A 26,315-nucleotide genomic window follows, 5' to 3' on the forward strand; every position below is an offset into this window, starting at 1 on the left:
AGGGCAAACATATCATTTTGCCCCCCAATAATTCCGGATGTGCAGAAATAAAATAAGATTGTAATGTTACACAGAAATTGGAAAGCGAGATTGACATACACAACTCGTTCTTTATTTAAAATCGTGCTCAAGATGTCCGCTTTTCAGATTGGAATATAAAAGTTTTCAGCTCGCACTTCGCGCTCGCATCATTTCTATAGCAAAACCCATACTTTTCATGATTAAATAGGTGAATAGAATGTTCCGTTTTCAGTTCTAAACCTCCCAAAAAACTCCCGCTTGATTTGCGATAATCGTTTATTAGATATATCTTTTTATTTTTTTTTAGTCTTTCAAACTGAACTTTAACATATCGAAATTTTCAGCTCGCGCGCTTCGCGCTCGCATCTATTGTTCTTTTTAGATACCCATCTTAATTATTGGTACCAAAATGCGTAGAATATCAAGCTCTGCAGGTCAGAATATAAAGAAATTTCAGCTTGCTCTCGGCACTCGCATTATCTGTGTAATGAGATATGTATCCTCCCCATGAGTCCCTACAAACAGTCCTAAACAGGTTCCCTTTTTCCTGTTTCAGGTCAGTATACTAAAAGATTTCAGCTCGCGCTTCGCGCTCGCATTGATTTGTTGGTGAGATATGTGTCTCTTTCTCACGAGTCATATATATCCATATATGTATATATGTGTGTGTGTATATATAGGCCTACGTATGTGTGGGTTAGTGTGTGTATTTGTTTGCTTGGTGTGATCGAGCGCCTTTGGAACGTTGATTCATGAATTTGCCCCCCCCCCCATCCGAAAAATGGATCGACGCCCCTGTGTACATAAATCCAACATCCTCGGGAACATATATCCAACATCCTCATGCACATAAATCCACCACTCACACGCGCACAAAAATAAACGCCCTCAAGCACATACATCCGACATTCTCAAGCACATAAATCCACCATCCTCACGCACAAAGATCAAACGCTCTAACGCGTATAAATCAACTCCATCACGCACATAAATCCATTACCCTCACACACCTAAATCAACCACCCTCATGCACGTAAATCCATCATCCCACGCATATTAAGCAAACACCTTCACGCGCATAAATCCACCACCCTCATGCTAGAAAATCCGACACCCTTATAGACATGTATCCAACATCCTCACGCACAAAAATTCAACACCCTCACGCACATAAATCCGACACCCACAAGCACAGAAATCCATCCCTCACGCACACAAGTCAAACGCCCTCACGCATATAAACTAGCCACCTTCACGCAAATAATCAATTACCCTCACGCACATAGGTCCACGACCCTCATGCACGTAAATACAACAACCCCACGCACATAAGCCAACATCCTTACGCACATAGATACACCACTCTCAAGCATATGAATACATCATTACGCACGTAAATCAAACAGCCTCAGGCACATAAAATCCAGCCCCCTTATACACAGAAATCCAGCCTCACGCACGCAAATCCACCATCCTCGTGCACAAATCCACCACCCTCATTGAAATAATTCATACAGGACCACGCACATAAACCAAACAACCCCGTGCACGAACCACCCCCACTCACATGAAATTCATATCCCCATAACTCCCCCCTTACACACACACACACACACACACACACACACTCACACACACCCTCCCTTGCATGCAAATATTCAGTGCAAATACCCTCTTACGCACGTACATTTCCCAAAATATCCCATATTGTTGACGCTTTTTGTACCCAAACACACACTCGTATATACCCGTTCATCCATACAAATACACCCACACACACCAACGCACACACAAATTAATATAGGTTACGTTTTCGTCACGGACAATGATATTTGCTTTCATGAAAATAAAGTATAATCTAGTTTATTGATTTGATTTATTATATATATTAAACAGATAAATGCACCATACCCGACACCACAGCAGCTACCCTTGGAAATGGACAAACGTCGGGATCAGTCGTAGATCATGAAACAATGATTGACTTTCAATGCAACGAAGGGCGGTACTACAATGATATCCAATATATGTCTTGCAGATCTATACATTAAAATCAATGTGTGAGCCAACTTTTATAAGAATTGGTTGATAACTAATAAAGGGGTTCAAACCACAAGATTTTCACATAATTTCATTAATATAATATGTTGTTACCTTGGCAACACGATTTCTGATACAGACAAAAATAGTCTTGCACATCTTCAACTCAAGACTAATTTGTGTGACAAATTTCATGAGCATTGGTTCGAAAAAAGTTGAAGGGTTTTAAACTACAAGATTTTTACCTTACTTTCGTTATATAATATGTTGTTACCATGGCAACACGATTTCTGATACAGGCAAAATATGTCTTAGACATCTTCAACTCAAGACTAATGTGTGTGCCAATATTTTAGGAGAATTGACCAGTTGAAAACTGATAAAGTAATTCAAATCACATAATTTTCATCTAATTTTTGTTATTTTATTTGTTACCATGGCAACACGATATTTTTTATAAAGGCATAAAATATATTTTGCACATCTTCACATCAATACTAATGTTTGTGCCACATTTCATGAGAATTGGTTAAAAACTAAGGAAGCAGTTGGAACTGCAAGATTTTTACATAATTTTGCCATAATATACTGTTACCATGGCAACACAATTTCCAACACATGCAAAAATGTGTCTTGCACATCTTTACCTCAAGACTTATGTCTGTGGCAAACATCATGAGAAATGGTTGAAAAATTATAAACTTGTTAAAACCACACATTTTTCACATAAATTTTGTTATTTAATATGTTGTTACCATGGCAACGCAATTTTCTATATAGGCATGAATTATGTTTTGCACATCTTCACATCAAGACTAATGTTTGTGCCATATTTCATGAGAATTGGTAAAAAACTGAGGAAGTAGTTGGAATAGCAAAAATTTTTGCCATAGTATACTGTTACCATGGCAACATAATTTCCAACACATGCAACAATTTGTTAAAATTTGTTAAAACCACAAATTTCTCACATAAATTTTGTTATTTAATATGTTGTTACCATGGCAACGCAATTTTCTATATAGGCATGAAATATGTTTTGCACATCTTTTGCTCAAATCCAATGTGTGAGCCAACTTTCATGAGAATTGGTAGAAAACTGATGAAGTATTTAAACGGCGAAATTGTGGCCATAATATACTGTCACCATGGCAACACAATTTCTGAAAAAGCAAAAAAAAAATATTCTACACCTCCATACCTTAAGACCAATGTGTGTTCCAAATTTCATGAAAATCAGTTAAGAACTGAGGAAGTAGCTCGAAATGCAATATAGGTATAAATTCTAAAAAATTGTTGGCCATGATTTGTTGGATTTAAACCAGGCTTAAACTACCCCCTGCGCGAGTTTAACTTTTTGAGGATTTATTACCACACTTAGACCAGGGTTAACTTAAACCTTACTATCGGAATACGAAACTTAAACCTAGGTTTAAATAGGGTAGTTTATTACCACACTTAGACTAGGGTTAAGTTAAGCCACGCTATCAGAATACGGGCCTATGCGTTTTATGTGTTAAAGCAAAAATCGCATCATAACGAATATCTAGATGGAGGCTGAGAAAAAAAGGAAAGCCAATTTTACTGAAGGAAAGAAAATCACGTTGATAGCCGAAATAATCGAGAGGGAAGAAATCTTGAGACCCAAGCTTAATTCAAGTATCACGTTTCAGGATAGAGAAAAGGCTTGGGCGGAAATTGCCTTAAATCTAAAACAATTAAGACAACTCACAACTGTCTTAAAGTTAGGGCTAAATTCTTAGCCATTTTGTATTTATGAAATACAGACTCTGCAGTTTTAAGAAAAGTTACTTAGCCATTCTTCCTATATCTGTCTTATGGGGTGTTGCAAGAAACATGCGATTGAACGCAACTCCCAAAATTGAGCGTAAGTCCTCCGATCAAACGCAAATCTGCAATTGAACGCAAGTTACGTTCAATCCTGTTGCAAGAAGAAGTTGCGTTTGATCAATTGAACGTAGATCAAGCGCAAGCTTTGCAATTGATTGCAAATCGAACGTAACTTATGTGAGATTTTGGAGGACGCGCAAAATTTGCGCTCGATTTACGTTCAATTGATTGTCCATAGGCTTGTGTACTGATTCTGCCCAAAATTTTTTTTTTTGGATTTTGTTTTGAAAACTTGTGTAAATTATACCAGTTTCAATTTCCCATAGGTTTTTTTTCAAGAAAAACTTGAAATAAGGTTATTTTCAACCTTCATAGGCCTCTATACAGCAATAATGCCATTATTTTCACAAAACTTCACTACATTCTCTCCTAATATCATTTTAAAGTGTGTCAATCACCAAAAATATTCTGCTCTCGTTATCAGAGGTCATGAAAATTCAAATTGTGATATCTGAAATAATTTGTATGTAGAAATAACTCTCCATAGGCACAAAAGCCACTCTTTATTAAAACACTTCATGCACTGGCAAATGTTTACCAATATTTCTGAGGGTTTGCAGTAAATACAACTCAGAATTTTTTTTTTGCAAGAGCACCAAATTGCTTTAATGCTTTCATTCATACATATCATAATGAATAACATGCCCAATTAAGTTCTTTTAGTTTGATTTCAAATTAAACATACATTTCAGGAGATTGCTACACTTAAAAATCTGAAGCTCTCTTGTTTCTCCTCTTTAATCATGAGATTGCATCGCAGATATATATCACACTTGCATACAGGGATGAGGTCGAGGCTGATTCTTCAGAGTCATGAGGCAGCTTGAGAGAACTTCCCAAAGATTCTGTACAGTGACTCGGACCAAGGCCAGTAAAAATGTTGCCTCGAGGTCAGCATTGACTACATCCCTGCTTGGAACCAAAAAGATCCATTGATCTGTGCACAAAAAAGAACACTGCTCAAGACATTCATTATTGATGGACCTTTTATTTTTATTTTTCATTGTTTCTTGCTCCCGAGGAATTACTTCTGAGATTCAGTTATACCAAATAAAATTTAATATCATCTTCATCAAGTGTTTCACCACCGAATGTCTTGTTTGAAATTGACGTATCTCATGCAGAAGACCACAGTCCTTAGGGTTGGCATGAAGAATCCATAGAAGTCCAGTAAGGAAAGCCACAAGCGTCTCTGCTTGAAGGAACAAATCTGGTTTCCTGAAGCAGTCTAATTTGAGATGAATTTGGAAAGCTCCATGGAGTAAATTTTTTTAAAGCTGCAACGCCCTCATTCTGAAATCAGCTCTTCCAATAATGTTACTACAGACAGGAGCAGCTCTGAACTCAGTTCTGATAATCAACCTGTTCATAAAACAAATAATAATAAGGAAATAATGCAAGCCCATAACCATACATAGCTTGGGTTAGTTCAAATTTTGTCCTTTCAGTGCAAGAACGCCCTTAGCAAAACATTTTTGTGCACCCCATCGGTGCAGAAATGCCCCTATGCCTGCTGGTAAGGGCGTTGTTTTCATCGACATGATAATATGATAGAGGGATTGTGGCTTACTCCTGAGACCATAGTAATTGGCAATTTGCCATGATGTAATCTAAAAAAGTGTGAACTGATTGTTTTCCCCCAAATAAATGAATCATGGAAATTAAAATATGCAATAAATTAAATCAATGAAAGCAAAATACACACTTTCATACAGTACACCTTGGATGAGCACAACAACCCCCCCCCCCCATCAATGGGGTGTCTTCATTGCTGAGAAGTCCAGTCAAGATAGGGATTTGTGTTTGCCTTTTTCATTTTGCATTATCCTTGGGTCAATGTGTACAGATTTCACCCCCATCTGCATTACGATCATGGTGAATTATTAATAATAATACAGTTTACATGTAACCTACCATTTAAGAGTTGATAAAATGAATCAATCAGCTGGTTGCAAGAACACACATTGTAGCAGACACAGTTAAGGTGGTTCTGAGGTTTCTTGTTTATTCCAGACTTCTTTGTCATCATAACTGTAGTAAGCAATTAAAAGCAAAAAGCAAAGAGATAAAACATGTTCATGAAATGAATATACAAGTTAAGCTCAGTTGCCAGTGTGTTAATCATTATAGAAGTCCCAGGGTGTTTTGATTAAAGTCACTTCTGGCCTGGGGAGGGGCACTATGGTTCCTCAGCCATGGGCGGCGCAATAACAAATTTATGAATCATACCTTTTGCTTTAATTTACTAAAAAAAAGCTTGAAATAGAATGCTAAACTTTGGTGTACATATTCCTTTCTAGAGCATTCCTAACAACTTTACTTTAAAAAATCTGGTATAAAAAAAAATCCTTTCATGTTTTTTTTTTAAATATTTTTTCTTAACTTCTTAAATGTATTTTTTTTGTACCTGGGAATTGCAAATTTGGTCTCAAAAGTTGCGTGAGACTTGAAAGTAAAACGCCAGTCAGTGGTGCGGTAATAAAATTTTGAGTGGCAGATTTATTCTTAAAAATGTGAAGGGGGACCATATGCCCCCCCCCCGAGTATTGTGCTTGATGTAAAAGGATGTAAAAAAAATCATGATTATGCATTCAATATTAATAAAATGATAATGATGCACCATATGAGACACCCTTTTACTGTAAGCACCTGGAAAAGCATTGTAATCATCCTTTAAACAATTTAAAGTGAAAAAAAATCTGTCATCTATATAGCACCTCATGTGCTTGCATAAAAATCAAGTTAAGACTAGAGTCAGTTACATAGTAGCCCGGGGGGGGGGGGGGGGGACTCACGAAATAATGCATATGGGGATGTGCCCGCTGGAATGGGTTGCCTTTTTGGAAGAAATCCCTAAACATGGGGTATGGTTTTATGCTGGAAAATCCCTAAACATGGCCCAATTTTTAGATACTGGCCTTAAACATGGGTCCATATACTACTCCAATGTCTTAGGTGCAAATACAAAATTACCTTACATTTTGGGCGATAACCTTTTTTTTTTTTTTTTGCTTGTCAAGTTTTCCAGGCGAAAATGTGCCCCCCCCCTTGTAGAAATCCTGGATCCGCCCCTGCAATGAATCCCAAAATGACCTGTAAATATGGGTACGGGTTTGAAACCTTCAGCCACACACCTTTGTCCAAACCAAATCTAAGTACCTCCCCCCCCCGGCATAGTAGACCTACATATTGAATCTAAAAAATAGATTTATTTAGGCTTACATGTATATCTTTTTATATTTATATGTGATGGATATTAAAACTGTGACTCATACGGCACATCATTACAAATCAACGACACAAATAGACTGTCCTTGCAAAGAACCTCTTGTGCAATCTGCCCGTAAGAAATTTTAAAAAGAGCCCCGGGCGGGCAACTCCCTATTCAATGTTAAACTTCCCCAAGAATGTGGCAGATGTGGCCAATAGGTTAGCCCGATAACATCTTTAAAATAATTAATAATATACATGTAGACCCCCTATACCTTTGGTTTTTTTTGGCCTGGCGAAAATTGTGGAGAACCCCCCCCTCCAAAAAATAAAAAATAAATGAATAAAATAATAATAAAAAAATTAAAAAAATTCCTCCAAAGTCAAGAGCAAAATTTTCATTCTATCCCAGGCCAGGCAAAGGAAAGTCATAAAAAGGGAGGTTAGACAGACTCTTAAAAAAGAGAGACTAATGGAGAGGATCTAATAATGGAAGTCTTTGATTTAAAGCCTAACGTTAAATTAAAAATCCTTTAGTTAAAAACAAAAAACTGCTTTCTGTCGAGTGTTACTCAAAAGTTGTGGCCATTCGACTGCATTGAATCCATTTACTGGATGGTTATTCGCCGTTGAAACTGATATAACTTAAAAATCATTTCAAATATGAACAATAATAATCTTTTAAGGTCATTTTCGATGTTTCATACATAATTAGCAGGGGCCGCGGAACCGGGGGGGGGGGGGCTGGGGGGGCTTCAGCCCCCCACTTTTTTCCAAAACCGTGTACAAAAACGTCAAAAATGATCATATGATTGTGATTTTTAGCATGGTCAGCCCCCCCACTTTGAAAACCGTTCCGCGGCCCCTGATTAGAGCCTACAAATTTACTTGCTTCAGGGTGATTTTTAACAGCACTGCACCGGGAATGTCCTGCCGTGTTGTTGGTACAACAGTGCATTACCGACACAAAAAGTCAAGAGTGGGACTGGGTTTAAACTGTGTGGTAAAAAAATGTTTGAAGGTGAAATTTCGACTGGCGATAAAGATACATTTTCACATTTTACAAAATAATTTTTTCCCTGACATAGGTCTAAAACATATAAATTCTCTGAAAACATACTTAATGGAGAAAGAAAGCTGTGAAAAATGAATATTTTCTACTTACTCTCTTCCACAATCACGATTATTGCAAGGATTATTTTGCTTCATCAGCTAGTCTTGTGCTGCAGACCCTGTTTACAGCTGCAAATCAGCTGCAACTTGCGTTCAATCGCAAGCCTTTTTCTTGCAACGCAAATTGGCGATTGATTGCTAGTTGCAGTCGATCGGAATCGGCTGCAAAGTTGCAGTCGATTTGCAATCAATTGCAACGTAACTTTCTTGCAACGCCCCATTAGTCGCGCAAAACCTCTTAGCCAAATTCTAAGACAAAATTCTTAGCCAATTCTTTATGGAATACGCATTTTGGCTAAGAATTTTGTCTCAGACCGAACTTAGACCGAAAATAAGACAAAATGCTTAGATTTTTGACTTAAGCATGCTTATCTCATTTATGGAATACGGGCCCTGGTTCCCAAACATGCAATAATGGCGAGTTCCCGAGCCCATTCGCCACATATTACGGTAAGAGAAAGAACATTAGGCCTACATTTCAATGAAGGTGAACTGGTGAAATATTTATTTTTAAAAAGAGTGATCTGAGTCATTGTAAATTTAATAAAATAATTAATGATAAAAATATTTCTAAAATTACGGTGTAACTGATATGAAACAAAGCAGAAAAGAAACACTTTCTTTATTCACCATGCAGGGACATAAAGGTTCATTGTCTGAAATACCCATTACACGAGTGATGACGAGGCAACAACAAAATCAGCTGATGGAGAATGGTGCAGAGCGCAAAGGAAAACAGATGTCTGATAGTGAAGTGAGTGATAGCCAAAGTAGATCATTGATAAAGGAGAAGATTAATCAACATGAAGCGCCATGGATTAATGTCTCTAAAGAGAAGAAAGAAAAAAGGAAAGCAGGGACTCCTAGGAGTGATAGTAAAGTAAAGTCTGCATACAAGGTACACGGTAGTGTGAAGAGTGGTGTAGTTCATGGGGCACCTCTGCCGAAGAGAGATTTCTTCATATCTAGAGTGTCGAAGGACACAACTGATGAGCAGATGTTGGAATATATAACGGGTCGAGGTGTTATTTCAGCTGAAATTCAGTGTGTATCCAATCCGAATGCTGCATACTGTTCATATAAACTCACTGTGCCCGTTATTGAGAAAGACAAAGTAATGGTCGGAGATATATGGCCTTATGGTGTTTGTGTTCAAAGGTGGTGGAGGAGAAGAAATCAGAACGATGAACATGCTGCATAACATTTCAATTATCTCTTATAACACACAATGTGCGAATGATGCAAAATTACCTTTTTTACAGGAGCTTTTTGGCTTAGCTGATTTTTTACTGTTACAAGAACATGGGTTGTGTAAGTCACAGTTTGGATGGTTTGATAAATTGCAAAATGGAATAGGAAAACATGGGGTTAGTGCAATGAAAGAAGATGTTTTACTAAAAGGGAGACCTCATGGGGGATGTGCAATCTTAGGGAAACGTGACTTAAAACTCAATGTGGAACCTGTTGTTTTAGAATCTTCGAGGTTAACAGCTGTAAGAGTTACTCTAGATGACGGGAAAATGCTTTTAATATGTTGTGTATACATGCCTTGTGATGATAGGTGTCTGAATGGAAATTTGGATGAATACAAGATCACGTTAAATGAGCTTGACTCAATATTACAAGGAACCCCCAATGATTATGTATGTGTATGTGGTGATTTTAATACAGATATCTCTCGAGACTCTCACCAAGCTACGACACTTTTGCAATTTTTAGGCCAGAATTCTTTTTACTTATGTCAAAATGATCCTTGTTGTAATTTTGATTATACGTTCTGTAGCAAGGGTAGTGGTGTAAGATCTCTAATTGATCACTGTATGTTATCGGAAAATCTAGTTGAGGCACTACATGGGTATGAAACAATTGACAGTGTTCACAATTTCTCAGATCATCTGGCAGTCAAGAGTGTGCTAGATATAAAGATAACAGAAATTGATCAGGAAACAGAATCAAAGGAAAGGGAAGGGAAAGTAAACTGGAAGTTTGCATCATCAAAAGATTTGGAGTTGTATAAACAAAAACTGGAAGAAAACTTCAGGCAAATTAAAATCCCTGTTTCAGCCATTCAATGTAGGGACAGGTTATGTAGAAAACATCATGACCTCATTAATGTATTTCATGATGATATTATCATTGCTTTACTGAGTAGTGCAGATGCTATGATTTCAAGTCACAGTTCTCAACAGTGTAAAGTGGTGCCTGGGTGGAATGATCATGTTGAGGCCTATTTTAGGAGTGCATTATTTTGGCATAAGATATGGGTTGAAAATGATCGTCCATCTCAGGGATTACTGTATGGATTAAGAAAGAAAACTAGGTCTGAGTATCATAAAGCTTTGAAATTGATGCTGAACAAATCTATGTCAGTTAGATGTGATAAAATGGCAAATGCATTAAAAGAGAAGAATAGCAGACATTTTTGGAAAGAGGTGAAGAAACTTTCAAAAAAGCCTAAGGGTTACCCAAACAGAGTGGATGGTGTTCAGGGGGAAGAAAATATAGCAGAGTTGTTTGCATTGAAATTTGGAAGGATATATCAAAGTATTGGATATGATGAAGGAAATATGGAAACGTTATTGAATCACATAAACTCCACTACACAGGAGAAATGTGAATGTAATGAGTGTTTACAGAATGACCATGTTATAGGAGGAGATGAAGTATCTAGAGCAATACTTAGGTTAAATCATTCCAAAAGTGATGGTGTAACAGGTGTGATGTCTGATCATATTATACATGGAAAGAAAATAATCAGTGGATATTTAGCAATGCTTTTTACTGCCATGTTATGGCATGGAGTGTCGCCAGATGGTATGCTCAAAAGTACAATGGTACCAATACCTAAAGGTCGTTGGAAAAATTTGGGCGATTCAGGAAACTTTCGTGCAATAACACTTGGTAGTATCATTGGTAAAGTTTTGGATTATGTATTTATGAAAAGGGAAGAAGGGAACTTGCAGACTAATGACCTACAGTTTGGATTCAAAGCAGGGTTATCAACTACACTATGTACTGCTATGGTTAAAGAAACTGTATCGTACTTTAATCATGAAGGGAGTAATGTGTATGGATTATTGCTAGATGCTAGTAAAGCATTTGATAGAGTTAATTATGTGAAATTGTTTGACATTATGCTGAGCAAAGGGGTCTGCCCAATGATATGCAGGCTATTGCTTAATATGTATAAGAATCAAAGGCTAAGGTTGAAATGGAACAATGCATATTCTGATTATTTTACAGTTAAAAATGGTGTTAAACAGGGTGGAGTTATCTCTCCTTGCATGTTCTGTTTGTATCTAGATGGGCTGATAGAAGAGTTATGTGACAATGGGATAGGGTGCTTTATGGGCAATGTCTTTGCAGGAGCATTTGGTTATGCAGATGACTTGACACTGCTGTCACCTAGCGTGACTGCTCTTCAAGAAATGATTAAAACTTGTTTAGATTATGCCATTAAATTTGATATTCTGTTTAACCCTGAAAAGAGTCAGTTAATAGTTTTCAGCTGTAATGGTAAACCAGTTATGGATCCAGAAATCACGATAAATGGAAGACATATTGATATTGCATCAAAAGTAACTCATCTAGGGAATGATATTTCTAAGAATATAAATGATTTTGATATCTCAAAGTGTGTTGGAGATTTCAATCGACAATGTAATATGTTTTTGTTTAATTTCAAATATGCTAACTCTCACATAAGAAATATATTGTTTCATAAATATTGTTCGAGTTTCTATGGCTCACAGTTATATCCTCTGTTTGATAAATGTTTTGATAATATTTGTAGACAATGGCGGGTTGCAATAAGAAGGGTTTGGAAAATTCCATGGCAGACACACTGTCATCTTTTGCCTTATTTAGCAGGTGTTATGGATCCAGAGTTATGGTTTGCAAAAAGATGTTTATCTTTTGTTGTGAAAGCTATGAATTCCAAAAATTATACAGTGGCACATATAGCTGGAATGGCCAGGTATGGAGCTCATTCTGTGTTGGGAGGTAACATAAGATTCTTGAATGATAAGTACTTCATGGATAACAATGAAATTCAAAAGCAGTGGGCTGTGCAATGCCAAGTGAATGATGAGACAATACGCATAGTTGAACAAGTAAAGGAATTGATCAACTCGAGGGATGATTATTTATGTAAGGGTTTCCTTAACCGAGAGGAGTGCGAGGAAATTATCTCGTATTTATGCACACTCTGATCTTACCCTGTTATACATGTATTTTGTTGTTGATTTTTTTTTTTTTTTTTTTTTTTTTTTTTTTTTTTTTTTTTTTTTTTGTCTTTACATATATTGTGAATGTGCCTATTTGTAGAATATATTGTATACATATTTTTTTTTTAATTTTATTTTTTTTTATATGTGCTTTTTAAAGCGAATAAAGAACTCTTGAATTGAATTATCTTATGACTGCAGAAGGCTAATGAGCAAAACAAATCTTGAGCGAGCAAGAAATAGCAAACGTAGCAAAAGTTCTAGAAAGATGCGTTTAATCGAAACGAGCGAGCAAATTAAATGCCTATTCAATACAATAATATAATTTTCAATAAATTTTGACATAATATTCAGAGTGTACAATGATATTGTCCTATTTGCCTCCATTTTTCTTTTCGTTCTCTTTTATTTTATTTTATTGTATTTATTGGGGGGTTATGGCTCCCGAGGTCCCCCGTCTATACGCCATTGATGCAGGATATGAGTTTGAACACATGCTTGTTTGAATGATATGGGTTTCTACAAATAAACTATTATGACCTTGGTACCAAGGGTAACATGAGGAGGATCATGTAATGAAAAGCGAACCGTGTTATAAAAATAATGGTGATGATAATCATGATAATAAGATAAAAATAACTAATAATTCAACCGTAATCATGGTAATAGACAGCAATTATGATTATAAAACAAAACGAAAACATAAAAAAGAAGAACAACAGTATTCATGATAATTATTGTTTATAAAATTGCGAAACTTGAATAATACAGAAAGAAGAAAACAGAAAAGAAAGTGAAAGAGAAGAAATTCAAGAAGAAGAAGATAAGAAGAAGAAGTATGAGAAGAAGGAGGAGGAGGCAACAAACATAAAATGAAACGGGAATAAAATAATATTGAAGTATATATTATCATGCAAGTAATAAGAGTGTATATTTGTGCTATTTATATGATACCCAGCAAACTGCACAGCAGCTGACCTTACCGCTCCAGCTTTTGCTCAGATGGAACCTGTAAGGTATGTGATTGTTTGTTTTCTACTTTTTGAGATAGATCTGGTAAAATCAAACTTAGTCTTGTTCTAAGCCTTCTCTTCATCAAAAGCTCAGCTGGTGTAAAACCAGTAGTTGATTGAGGAGTAGTACGATACTTCAACAGAAAATTGGCTAGTCTTCGCTTCATACTAAACTTAGAACTACCATCAAACACTTGCTTTTTCAAAGCTTCTTTCACTACTCTTACTGTTCTTTCTGCAGCTCCGTTAGATGCTGGATGGTAAGTGGGAACTAAAATATGCCTAATTCCATTTTGTTTCATGAAAGTTTGAAATGCTGCAGAACGAACTTGAGGCCCATTGTCTGAAACTAACTGTTCGGGTAAACCATGACAAGCAAAAATGGACCTGAGTTCATTCATTGTTTTCTCAGTTGTTGTATTAGTACCCATATGAATTACTTCTATCCACTTAGAGTGACTATCTATGAGAACAAGAAAATGCTCACTATCAAACTCACAAAAATCTACATGGACTCTCTGAAATGGTCTAGCTGGCCAACGCCATGTTTCTAACGGTACTCTTGGTGGTTTGCTTCTGACATTTTGACAAACAGAACATCTACTAGAAATTTGCTCAATTTCTTTGTCAATACCAGGCCAAAACATAAATCCTCTAGCAACAGCTTTCATCGCTACAACACCTGAGTGCTGAGAATGAAGTTCATCAAGTAACTTATGTCTCAATGACTTGGGTATTATCACTCTATGTCCCCATTTGACACAACCCTGATCACATGACAACTCAAACCTTCTACTGTGATATGGTTTCAACTCATCATTCATTGGTTCTGTTTCTGACCAACCATATAAAGTTTGTTCATACACTTGTTTCAAAACAGAGTCTTTCTGAGTTTCTGCAGCAATCTCTGTTGCTGTTACTGGAAAGTTACTGTCTACAACATCAGTAACATAGATACTACCTTCTGTACCATCTTCAGAATCTTCGTGAGGCAAACGAGATAACGCATCTGCGACAGCGTTCTCCTTAGAACTGAGATACTCTATGTTGTAGTCATACTGCGAAAGAAGTATTGCCCACCGCTGCATTCTTGATGCTGCCATTGTCGGAATCGATGACTTAGGACCCAACAAATGAAGTAGCGGCTTGTGATCAGTGATGAGCGTAAAGTTTCTACCTAGCAGATACTGATGAAACTTCTTGATACCGAAAATGATACCCAACGCTTCTTTCTCAATCTGAGCGTAATTACGCTCACTCTTCGTCAAGGTGCGTGATGCAAATGCGATTGGCTTTGTTGCTCCAGTATCCATTACATGACTTATCACTGCTCCGACACCGTAGCTAGATGCATCACAAGACATCTTCAATTCACGCCTGTTATCATAGTGAACGAGAAGTGCATCACTGGTTAACATTCGCTTGCATTTCACATATGCTTCCTGTTGGGCTTTCGACCATTCCCATTTCTGTTCCTTCTGTAGTAACTTATGGAGCGGTGCTAACACTGACGCAAGATCCGGTAGAAATCGCGAATAGAACTGAACCATCCCCAAAAATGATCTTAGCTCGGTCACATTCTTTGGCTTAGGAGCATTGATGATTGGCTCAATTTTCTCTTTGACTGGTTGAAGCCCATGTGAGCTTACTTTCAACCCTAGGTACACCACTTCACTTTCCACAAAGGCACATTTGCTCCTTTTTAGCTTCACATTATGATCATTCAAACGCTTCAATACTTGCGCGAGCACATCAAGATTTTCATCCACTGTGGTTGTAGCTATCAATACATCATCTTGATTACACAAGCAATGGGGGATACCTTGAAGAATCTTATCCATTGTCGCTTGGAAGATCTTCGGTGAGGACTTAATTCCATATGGTAGTTTTGTGTAGGAATACAATCCCATATGCGTGTTGATAGTAAGATACTGCTGACTTTGCTGATCCAAGTTGAGTTGTGCATACGCGTGAGAAAGATCCAACTTCGAGAAAACTTTGGTACCTCCCAACTCTGCATACAAATCCTGCGATGTGGGAAGAGGATAACACTCGTCATCAACTGCTCGATTGACTGTGGTCTTATAATCTCCGCAAAGACGAACACCTCCATCGGCTTTCGGCACCACTACGATCGGAGTTGCCCAGTCGCTGTAGTCTGTCTTTACGATGACTTTGTTTTTCTCAAGGTTTCTTAACTCTTTCTCAACTTTTTCTTTCAGTGCGTACGGTACTGGTCGCGGTCTACAGTAGACTGGAGTTGAATTCTCCTTGATTCTTACGTGCGCTTCCACACCAGAAATCCCTTCATAGCTGTCTTCAAACATTCCGCTATACTGTCGGAGTAGACTCTGCAATTTTGAAGACTCAACATGGAACACGTTATTCCAATCTAACTTCAACTTAGTCAGCCAGTTCTTACCCATCAGTGTAGGACGATTCGTGTAGCTTGTTACCATCATGGGCAACAATAATGTATTCCCTTCATAGGTGACTTCACATTCAAATTCACCACACAAGTCCAACTGCTGACCAGAATATGTTCTGAGTTCTAATGAATTTGGTCTCAAAGGTACATCACTGAAGTTTCTCTCATATGTGTCCTTACTCATAATAGAACAATCTGCCTGGGTGTCAATCCTCATAGTCAAGGATTTCTTGTTGATTACAACTTCTGTTTCAAACTTATTGATCGAATCTGTAGCATAAACACAATACAAATTCAAATTATGCTGCATAGAATTCTCTAGATCATCAGTTTCATCCAACGCATGAACTTCAGCATTGCCGCCAGATCGACGCGATTTACCTTTACTCGGTACACTAGACTTTCCTCTATTTGACTTGCAAGCTTTAGCTATATGTCCCTTCATCTCGCACTTGAAACATTGTGAACCTTTAAATGGACATTCTTGAGGTGGATGATTTCTGGAATTACAGCGATAACAGTTTCCATGCTTTTTACATTCAGCATTAGAGGGTTTGGGTTTACCTCCACGACTAGTTGGTTTAGCTTTACGGGTGTAACTTTTCTGACTATTCACACTTCCAGCATTATGAACAGAACGAAGTTCACGAGCATTTATTGATGCCATCTCCATCGACAACGCAATTTGGCAGGCTTTATCAAAATCTAAATCTTGAGTATTCAACAGTTTGTTCTGAATTCGTTCATCAGCCAACCCGCAAACAAATCTGTCTCGCAAAGCTCTATTCAAGAAAGATCCATAGTTACAATGTAAGGATAAATTCTTTAAGGCAATGATGAACTCACCAACTGTTTCACCTTGTTTCTGATTTCTCGTTCCAAACTTGTAACTTTCAGCAATCTCTAACGGCTTAGGATCGAAATGATTCTTCAACTTATCGATGATGTCGTCAAATGTTGCATCTTTCGGCTTGCTAGGCGCTAACAAATTTGCGAGGGTTACGTAGATTTCTGTTCCAATTTCAGTTAGTAAAATTGCCTTTTTCCGTTCCTTCACGAATTCAGCATTCTGGGAAGTTTCAACGATGTTATTGGCCATGAAAAACAGTTCCATACGTTCGACATATGAAGTAAAAGGTTCGCGAGCCTTCTCAAAGCTCCCTAACCGTCCGATATAGCCACTGGGCGTCGCCATGTTGTATCACGCATTGACTGAATACACGTGCGAATACCATGTGCGAATACACGAAGACTTCCTTCCTAGTTCCATCAACTGTACGACGGTAACTTTAACCAGAAAATGTCACTTTATGACCTCAAAATTAGGATCAAACTTTCGTCTCACAGATTAGCAGTCCCTTGAACAGCAAAATTAAGACTTTAAGGCTTTCGTAGACTCTTTTCTGAGCATCCTCGTCGCCAATTTGTAACATACTCAGGAGAACACGTCATGTCACAAGCTCTGCCAGTTCAAGTGTGTTTAATGCGCAATGCGACTTCGCTAACGCTACACAGTAAATTCAATCATGCGGACACCTGTTGGTGCTATGTCGGTAACCATGACAATCACATACCTTACAGAACCAGATTCACCGACTTACTATGACAAGACATCCGTTCATTTCTCCTGTGAGTCCGGGGTCTTGTCAGTGCCAAGTGCGACTGGTACTTGCGAAGACGGCATGTGGAACGTTCCCGGTTTTGAGTGTGTCCAACCACGTGAGTATCATTTGGATAAATTTAGAGGCCAGCTCACAATTAATGAACATCAATAATCATAGCAGTTCTACTCATGCATCCCTCTATTATTTTGTACCAATTGAGTATATGACTGTAAAACCAGTACATCTCTTAGCCATATTGAAATATTATTGTCAATCTTGGGTATAATGTATATCCCGGAATTCCACTCCAAAAATATACTTGTAATAGAAGAATAAATAGACAGTACTAATAAGACAATCACAACGGTGATTTATTATAAGTGATGCTAATACTTTATCCGTCTTATCTCTCCTAAAAAACATAGTGAATTGTTCCGATCCCGGTTCCCAATTAATGGTAGAGTAAATGAAAACGACTTTAGCCATGGTGCAGAGGTTTCTTTTACATGCAACGCTAATTTCACATTGGTGGGGCAGTCAAGTATATTAAAAGCTGTAACAACGGATCATGGAGTGGGAACGTGCCGACTTGTAACGGTAGGACTTGGAATCATTTGACTGTTTTGTCGTGATATCAGCTCTAGACTTTCACAGTTCATGATAACGTCTTGTGACCATGAAAGAGAGTTTACGATGGGCCCTACATTACGATACGAACGTTCGTGAGAATGTTAAATACTACAATAGAATTGAATAAGTTATTAACTACTGATAAAATATCAAGGCCAATGCTCGAAAATTACGATACGAACGTCCGTGAGAATGTTAAATACTACAATAGAATTGAATAAGTTATCATCTACTGATAAGATATCAAGGCCAATGCTCGAAAATGACCTTCAAGCTAATGATTACCGACAATACTTCTCATTTTCCCACTTTGAAAACAAGAAATGACACAAATGTATTATCGCTTATTCCCTGTAATAGAGAATCCTGATCCAGTAACCAACAGGAGCGTTAGTCTAGAGTGCAGGAGTGATTCAATCCGGGTCACCATTGAGCGATCTGTTTTGCCTGACCTAGCAGGAGATGTCATCAGATTTTAAAACGACCCGAATTGTACTGGTGTAATTGATGGAGACTAGATCGTTTTCACCACTATGTTTGACCAGTGTGGAACCACTAAAGAGGTAAGTATTACAAACAAGTTTGATACTGATTACAAGAATGGATTACCATTACTGGGAAGGAGGATTATTTAACACGATTACTGGGAGTAATGATGGTAATTCATGCATACCCCTCTCCAAACATGCCTAATCCGGGAAACCATTCAATAGTCATATCTCTCTGTATTTTATTTTGAATATTGCATTTGGAATTCCATTATTTCATACATTTTTAGTTAACACTGTTGAAAAACAGTGTACCTCGCTCTTTTGGCATCGTTGACATGTTTATGTTTCTGTATGGACCCACGGACATGGTGATACTTGGAGTTTTTTATTCAACGTAATTTAGCGCCATCATGCTGTCGAAAAAAGAAACGCTTCAGTTTAATACTTACGCACACTATTATGACATTGTAAATTGTTCAGGGTACTGAATGGCGAACAATTTTTACTATAATATTCTTCGCAAGTCTTTCTGAAAGACGTTCATAACATCGTTTCGCGTGACATCACAGTATCATTCCCAATAACCTGCTTCTATGAGCGCGTCCATCGCCTGGAATATGGTTACTCTGCTAGTGGCAGCGCGGGGGTTGTTCAGCAGGCTCTCGAAGAGACAGGCTCGTACAGGTAAGACTAAGTATGTGCAGTAGCTCGATCGCCAAAAACTGATGATACTGGAAAAAGTCCAAGGGGGATGGATTCTGACAAGAGAGAGACAAGTGGTGTCTTAAAGACAGTGGCGGTGATATCGTAATTTGTATTTGGTCGGGGGGAGAGGGGCGACCCTTTCCCATAGTCCTCTTTACATATTAAATTTTGGGGAGGGGCACATCCAACCACCACCCGTCCCTCGGTATCGTCGCCATGTCATCTTATTTCCAGGGTCACATTTGAATATCTATTAAAATTCATCCAACATTGAGGGGTTGGAGCTAAGCCTATAAGTCACATAACAGGGCGGTGCATCGATTTTCTTTTTCTTTTGTGAGTTTGTTTTAAGAATCGTGGAGTGTCTCTCTATGTTCACTTAAACATACTATTTTATTCTCCTTATCCCCCTTGTCTAAAGTGCAACGTTCGATTTTGCGATGTATACCGACGACACTTTCACGACAAAAGCGGATTTTCCTGCCACCAACGTACCCGTCAACCAGAGAGCTTTCTTCGGTGTAGAAGCCACGACCGCTGCCGATCAACGGGTCGTCATTGACTCATGCTGGACGACACCCACGAGTAACCCCGATGAAAGTAGGCGTTACAATTTAATATAGGATGGGTGAGTTTTTTTTTCGTATTTATAGTTAAATAGAAGTCTTAAGTCTTGTTCAGTCAATGTTAATGCTGCAAGGTGCAACAAGTCGAAACACCCTTCTGAAATTTATATTACTGACTGCGAATTACTAGTCCTGAGGGGCAAAGTATAAAATCAACGCATTAATAAATCCCCTTCAGTTGCCGGGGGGGAGTGCTTTGATTGCATCTGAGAGTAGTTAAGTGGGAAATCCATCCTCACATCAAAATTAATGAGGAGTGGTGTTTTTACGTTCCGTCTCATGTGAGATTTGCACAACCCATAATATCTCATGTAATTAACATTTTTTACAAGAACATACATTTATTTTACACTGTGCATTCGAGTATAATTTTCACAAACCATATCCAAAAAGAGGATTATATATCCGAATGTTACACCACGTCTGAGAATCAAAACCTGAACGTGGAGGGAGGGGGGAGCTGGTAAATCGGTTGTCTTTCCCAAACTTCTATGGAGAGCAACTGTTTTTCCTGATAGTCATTTCTCAACTACATGTACCGCATTATTATTGTCATTATTATTGCCAAGTATACTTGAACTTTATCACAATTTTCTCGCCCCATGGCGGGCGAGTGTATTGTATGAATGACCTGGATGTTGTGGACGTATATATAGTTGATGTTGATCTTTAGAAGACGTATATGTGGAGTGCGAATATGAAGTGGACATATATGTAGTTGACGTAGAGGAAGTTGACATAGAAATAGTGGACATAATAGTAGATGTAGTGGACACAGATGTAGTGGACGTAGATGTAGTGGACATAGATGTAGTGGACATAGATGTAATGGACGTAGATGAAGTGGACGTAGATGTTGTGGACATAGATGTAGTAGACGTAGATGTAGTGGCCATAGATGTAGTGGACGTAGATGTAGTGGACGTAGATGTAGTGGACATAGATATAGTGGACATAGATGTAGTGGACGTAAATGTAGTGGAAATAGATGTAGTGGACGTAGATATAGTGGACGTAAATGTAGTGGACATAGATGTAGTAGACGTAGGTGAGTGGACGTAGATGTAGTGGACATAGATGTAGTGGCCATAGATGTAGTAGACGTAGATGTAGTGGCCATAGATGTAGTGGACGTAGATGTAGTGGACGTAAATGCAGTGGACATAGATGTAGTGGACGTAGATGTAGTAGACAAAGATGAAGTTAAGGTAGATGTGGTGGACGTAGATGTATTGGACGTAGATGTAGTGGACATATATGTAGTGGACGTAGATGCAGTGGACGTAAAAGTAGTGGACATAGATGTAGTGGACGTAGATGTAGTAGACATAGATATAGTGGACGTAGATGTAGTGGACGTAGATGTAGTCGACATAGATATAGTGGACGTAGATGTAGTTGACGTAGATGTAGTGGACATAGATGTAGTGGACGTAGATATAGTGGACGTAGATGTAGTGGACATAGATGTAGTGGACATAGATGTAGTAGACGTAGATGTAGTGGCCATAGATGTAGTAGACGTAGGTGTAGTGGACGTAGATGTAGTGGACATAGATGTAGTGGACGTAGATGTAGTGGACAAAGATGGAGTTAAGGTAGATGTTGTGGACGTAGATGTAGTTGACATATATGGAGTGGACGTAGATGTAGTGGACGTAGATGTAGTGGACGTAAAAGTAGTGGACATATATGTTGTGGACGTAGATGTAGTGGACGTAAAAGTAGTGGACATATATGTTGTGGACGTAGATGTAGTGGACGTAGATGTGGACAAAGATGGAGTTGACGTAGATGTGGTGGACGTAGATGTAGTGGACGTAGATGTAGTGGACGTAGTTATAGTGGACGTAGATGTATTGGCGGAGCAAAAAAAAAAGAAAGAAAAAAAAGGACGGAAAGGAGAAAAAAAGAAGAGGAGGAGACGAGTGAATAAAGTAAGATGAGGGGAAGACATGGAAATAAAAATAATCTTTCATGTCACTATATTAACTTTTCGCTCGCGCTTCGCGCTCACATTGCCTGTTAGGTGATTTTCATATCTTGTTCAATATGGAGTTTAAATATCAAGTTTGGAATTCAATATACAAAGCATTGTAAGAAATGAGGTCTTACTTAAAATAAATATATCTGATTGACTCACCAGCACTGGGTTCCTTTATGCAAAGGCGAAGATGTAGAAAATCAAATGACTATAAATTCATCGGGATCCTTTAATGCGATGTCCATGAACAAGATAAATGTGAAATATATATATATATACAATAGATGGAGAAGAACGATGTCGCGATGAAGAACGACCGCGCCCGTGAGGCCTCAGCGAAACGCGTCGCGAATAGGGTGACACGAGATGTTCTCCTAGAGATATTGCACGCTCCCACTTGGATAACACAAGCGATGGATATATATTTACATATGTCAAAATCAAAAGGATGAAAATGAAGAACTTGAAATCCTGATGATGTAAAATAAATCCAGAGTATGAGCTATTTGTTGTGTTGCAAAAAAGATGACTAGCAGAAATTGTACATGTCTATACTAGGTGAAGACTTTCTACTGAGTGTGTTGGAGTGTACAAATTAACCATGAGGTTGCTCTCAGCTTAAATCTGACTGGCTAGTAGTTGCTAAGTGAGAAAAACATCCACTTAGAAATAGACAGGAGCATTCCATGGCTTAGAAAATGAACATGAAAGAATTCCTGGCTGTTGTGTGAACATCTTGAATAAAGGATGACTGGGCCAGTAGGTGCACAAAAGAATCAAGTTGAATAGGCTAACTGAGAAGTGCTCCATCAAAAGAATTAATTAAGTTGTAAATCAGCTGTCTTTGCATGATCAATGTAAACAAAGTAGTGATCAAGCTCTGATCATGTTGAAATCAGTGTTTGATGAAAAGAAAACCACTACAGTACTCCCCTCTTAGATCAACGAACAAGAGTTAAGTTGATCAATACAAAGCATTGGTCCCATGATAATGTAAGATGTCCTTTCATCCATTGGAAAACTGGGCAAAACGAGCTGGAAATTGGACGCGGCGACCTGATCTGGTTGTCCGCACCGGTGGAGTAGAGGTAGTAGGAGTAGGTAGCGATGAAAACGATGCATGATGTAGAAATGAATTGTCCATGCTTGTAGTAGATGGCAGATGAGCAACCTTGAGACGATCAACGCTGACGGAATCATTCTTCCCTTTCACATCCAAAATGAAAAACTTTGGCGTCCTACTAACAACTCTGTAAGGTCCATCATATTGCGGTTGAAGTGACGGCCGGACAGCATCACACCTGATAAATACATGCGAGCAATCTTGCAAATCAGGTGGAACATGCGATGTAGTAGTTTGAGAACGTGTTCGTGCGGGGTTGATGTCAATCATATAGTGGCGAAGGCGATGAACATAGTCGCCTGGGTTGGAGAAAGAGTCTGGAGTTGTTGGTGCCACCAGCTGACCTGGAACCTTCAGTGTAGTTCCATACACCAGTTCTGCTGGTGTACATCCAAGATCCTCTTTTACCGTTGTGCGTATGCCCAAAAGTGCGATCGGCAAAAACTCTTGCCATTTGCTGTGATCAGATTGCGCTCGAAGTGCTGCTTTGAGCTGACGATGGAATCTTTCCACAATACCATTGGCCGCAGGGTGATACGCAGTGGTGCGTGTACGAGAGCTCCCAAGAAGTGAAGTGAGTGCTTGGAAGAGTTGCGATTCAAACTGCCTACCTCTGTCCGTGGTGATGGTCGAGGGTGCGCCAAATCGGGAAATCCACTCATGCACAAGTGTCTTGGCGACAGTCTCTGCTGTAATGTCTGATATTGGGAAAGCATCGGCCCATCTTGTAAACCGATCAATACAGGTTAACATGTAACAATATCCATTTGACGAAGGCAATGGACCGACTAAGTCTACATGAATATGACTGAATCTGGCGTCTGGCGCAGTGTAGGTTCCAAGTGGTGCCTTGATATGTCGGTGGATCTTAGAGCGCTGGCAAGATAGGCATGAATGAGCCCATGTACGTATGTCCTTGTTCATACTTGGCCAAACAAAACGTGAAGTAATCATTGTTTGGGTAGAGCGTACACCAGGATGTGACATATTATGCAACGCTTCAAATACCATGCGGCGGTGTTTCTTCGGGACGTAAGGTCTCTCGTGGTCTGTAGAGACATCGCACCAAATCATTCCGTCGCTTGAAGGCCGTGGTACTTGCTTAAATGTCAGTGAAGTTGATTTCTGTATCTCTTCCCATTCATCATCAATTTGGTCGGCTGCAATCTGATCAAAATCAACAGTAAATGATGTGTGAAGAGCATCCACATGCAGTCGAGACAAGGCATCAGCTACTGTGTTGTCTACACCGTGTACATGCTGAATGTCTGATGTAAACTGCGAGATATAGTCCAGCTGGCGGATTTCTCTTGGAGAGTGACGGTCAGGCTTCGATCGCAAAGCGTAGGTCAACGGCTTATGATCCGTGTAGACTGTGAACTCGCGTCCCTCTAAGAAATGGCGAAAATGGCGAATCGTGAGGTAAACAGCTAATAATTCCCTACCAAAAGTGCTGTATCTAGTTTCGGTAGGTTTGAGTCGCTGTGAAAAGAACGCAATTGGCTTCCAAATACCATCAGCGTACTGTTGAAGGACGCCACCGACTGCTACATCTGATGCATCAACCATCAAGTTAGTTTGGAGATCTGTCGAAGGATGTACAAGCAAAGCAGCATTGGCGAGTTCTTCCTTCGCACGCTCGAATGCACTGATGCGCTCTTCCGTCCACTCAACTGCCTTGGTTGATCTCTTCGGCTGACCACGGAGCATGTCGGTAAGTGGTGCGAGGATAGCTGCTGCCTTGGGGATAAATCGTCGATAAAAATGGACAAGTCCTAGAAAACGACGGAGCTGTCGAATAGAAGAAGGACGGGCAAATTCGCGGATCTCCTCTACGCGCTTCTCGAGGGGTCGAATGCCATCTGCGCTGATGTGATGTCCCAAGAAGATGAGAGAGCTCACACCAAACACACACTTGGCAGGGTTGATCACAATACCATACTCGTGAAGGCGAGCAAAAAGAAGTCGGAGATGTTCTTTATGCTCTTCCTCTGTTGCACTAGCAACTAGCATGTCGTCGATGTACACAAAGACAAAAGGCAAGCCCCTGACCACTTCGTCCATCAAACGCTGGAAGGATTGGGCTGCATTTCGAAGTCCGAAAGGCATTCGCGTAAACTCGAAGAGTCCGAAGGGTGTGGTAATTGCCGTCTTCGGTATATCAGATGGTTCAACGGGTATCTGATGGTATGCCTTGACGAGATCTATCTTCGCAAAGATCTTCTTGCCATTCAATGATGCTGTAAAGTCCTGGATATGTGGGACTGGGTAGCGATCTGGTACAGTTCGAGCGTTAAGAGCACGGTAATCCCCACATGGGCGCCAATCACCTGGTGTAGATTTGGGAACCATGTGGAGCGGGGATGCCCAATTGCTGCTCGACAGTCTAACGATCCCCAGTTCCTGCATATGTTCGAACTCAGAACGTGCTATTGTCAGGCGATCAGCAGCTAAACGACGTGGACGTGCGGAACATGGAGGTCCTGCCGTTACAATGTGGTGCGTAACAGAATGTTTGACAGCTTTGGGGCGATAGTCAGGACGAGTGATGTCTGGGTACTCCTTTAAGATGGCGTTATACTCATCACTGCCTGTAGTCGATAAACGTGAAAACATAGGACTGACAGACTGCGTGTGAAGTGGAGCACGGATGCCGTAGATCGTGAGCTTTGTAGTGGGGTCAAGAAGTTTTCGATGCTTAACATCTACAACCAGTCCAAATTCATTCAAGAAATCGGCTCCAATAATGGGTGTAGGAAGATCGGCAATCACAAAAACAAAACGAAAAGTCCTTCGAAGGCCCAAGTCCAAAGTGATGGAGCGTTCACCATACGTAGGAATGCGAGACTCGTTAACCGCTTCCAATGTGAACTCTGAATGTGTATGCCGTTGTCTGTCAACTGCAGATGGCGTGATTATGCTGACTTCAGGTCCAGTATCTACTAAAAATTGAGTACCACTGATCCGATCATGAATGTAGAACAAGCGACCATTCTTATTCTTAGCACCAGCACGGGTCGTCGCTCTCAATCGCGGCTGGCTCTGTCGTTTCCCTGAGCATGGGTGTTGGAAGAAGGCTGTTGAGAATCACTCGAAAACAAAGAAGCTTGATTAAAGTTAAATGGCGGTG

The 26,315-nt window shown here is 39.2% G+C and overlaps 1 protein-coding gene, 1 long non-coding RNA gene and 1 pseudogene across 2 annotated transcripts; 2 read left to right on the plus strand and 1 right to left on the minus strand.

The window, feature by feature from the left end:
• Positions 1 to 430: 430 nt before the first annotated feature.
• Positions 431 to 20,075, plus strand: LOC135157094 (uncharacterized; annotated as a pseudogene).
• LOC135157048 (uncharacterized) lies at positions 4,199 to 8,573 on the minus strand. Its single transcript, XR_010296130.1, has 3 exons — positions 8,348 to 8,573; positions 5,887 to 6,003; positions 4,199 to 5,334 (listed from the first exon to the last, which is right to left on the minus strand). It is a non-coding gene; the product is annotated as an uncharacterized LOC135157048 (long non-coding RNA).
• Position 20,076: 1 nt separating the features above from the next.
• Positions 20,077 to 22,514, plus strand: LOC135157095 (uncharacterized). Its single transcript, XM_064111597.1, has 4 exons — positions 20,077 to 20,080; positions 20,752 to 21,126; positions 21,162 to 21,934; positions 22,347 to 22,514. The coding sequence occupies exons 1-4, from the start codon at positions 20,077 to 20,079 to the stop codon at positions 22,512 to 22,514; spliced, it is 1,320 nt and encodes a 439-aa protein (XP_063967667.1).
• Positions 22,515 to 26,315: the final 3,801 nt, after the last annotated feature.

The sequence above is a fragment of the Lytechinus pictus genome, chromosome 16, assembly GCF_037042905.1.
Source record: "Lytechinus pictus isolate F3 Inbred chromosome 16, Lp3.0, whole genome shotgun sequence".
Classification (NCBI taxonomy): Eukaryota; Metazoa; Echinodermata; class Echinoidea; order Temnopleuroida; family Toxopneustidae; genus Lytechinus; species Lytechinus pictus.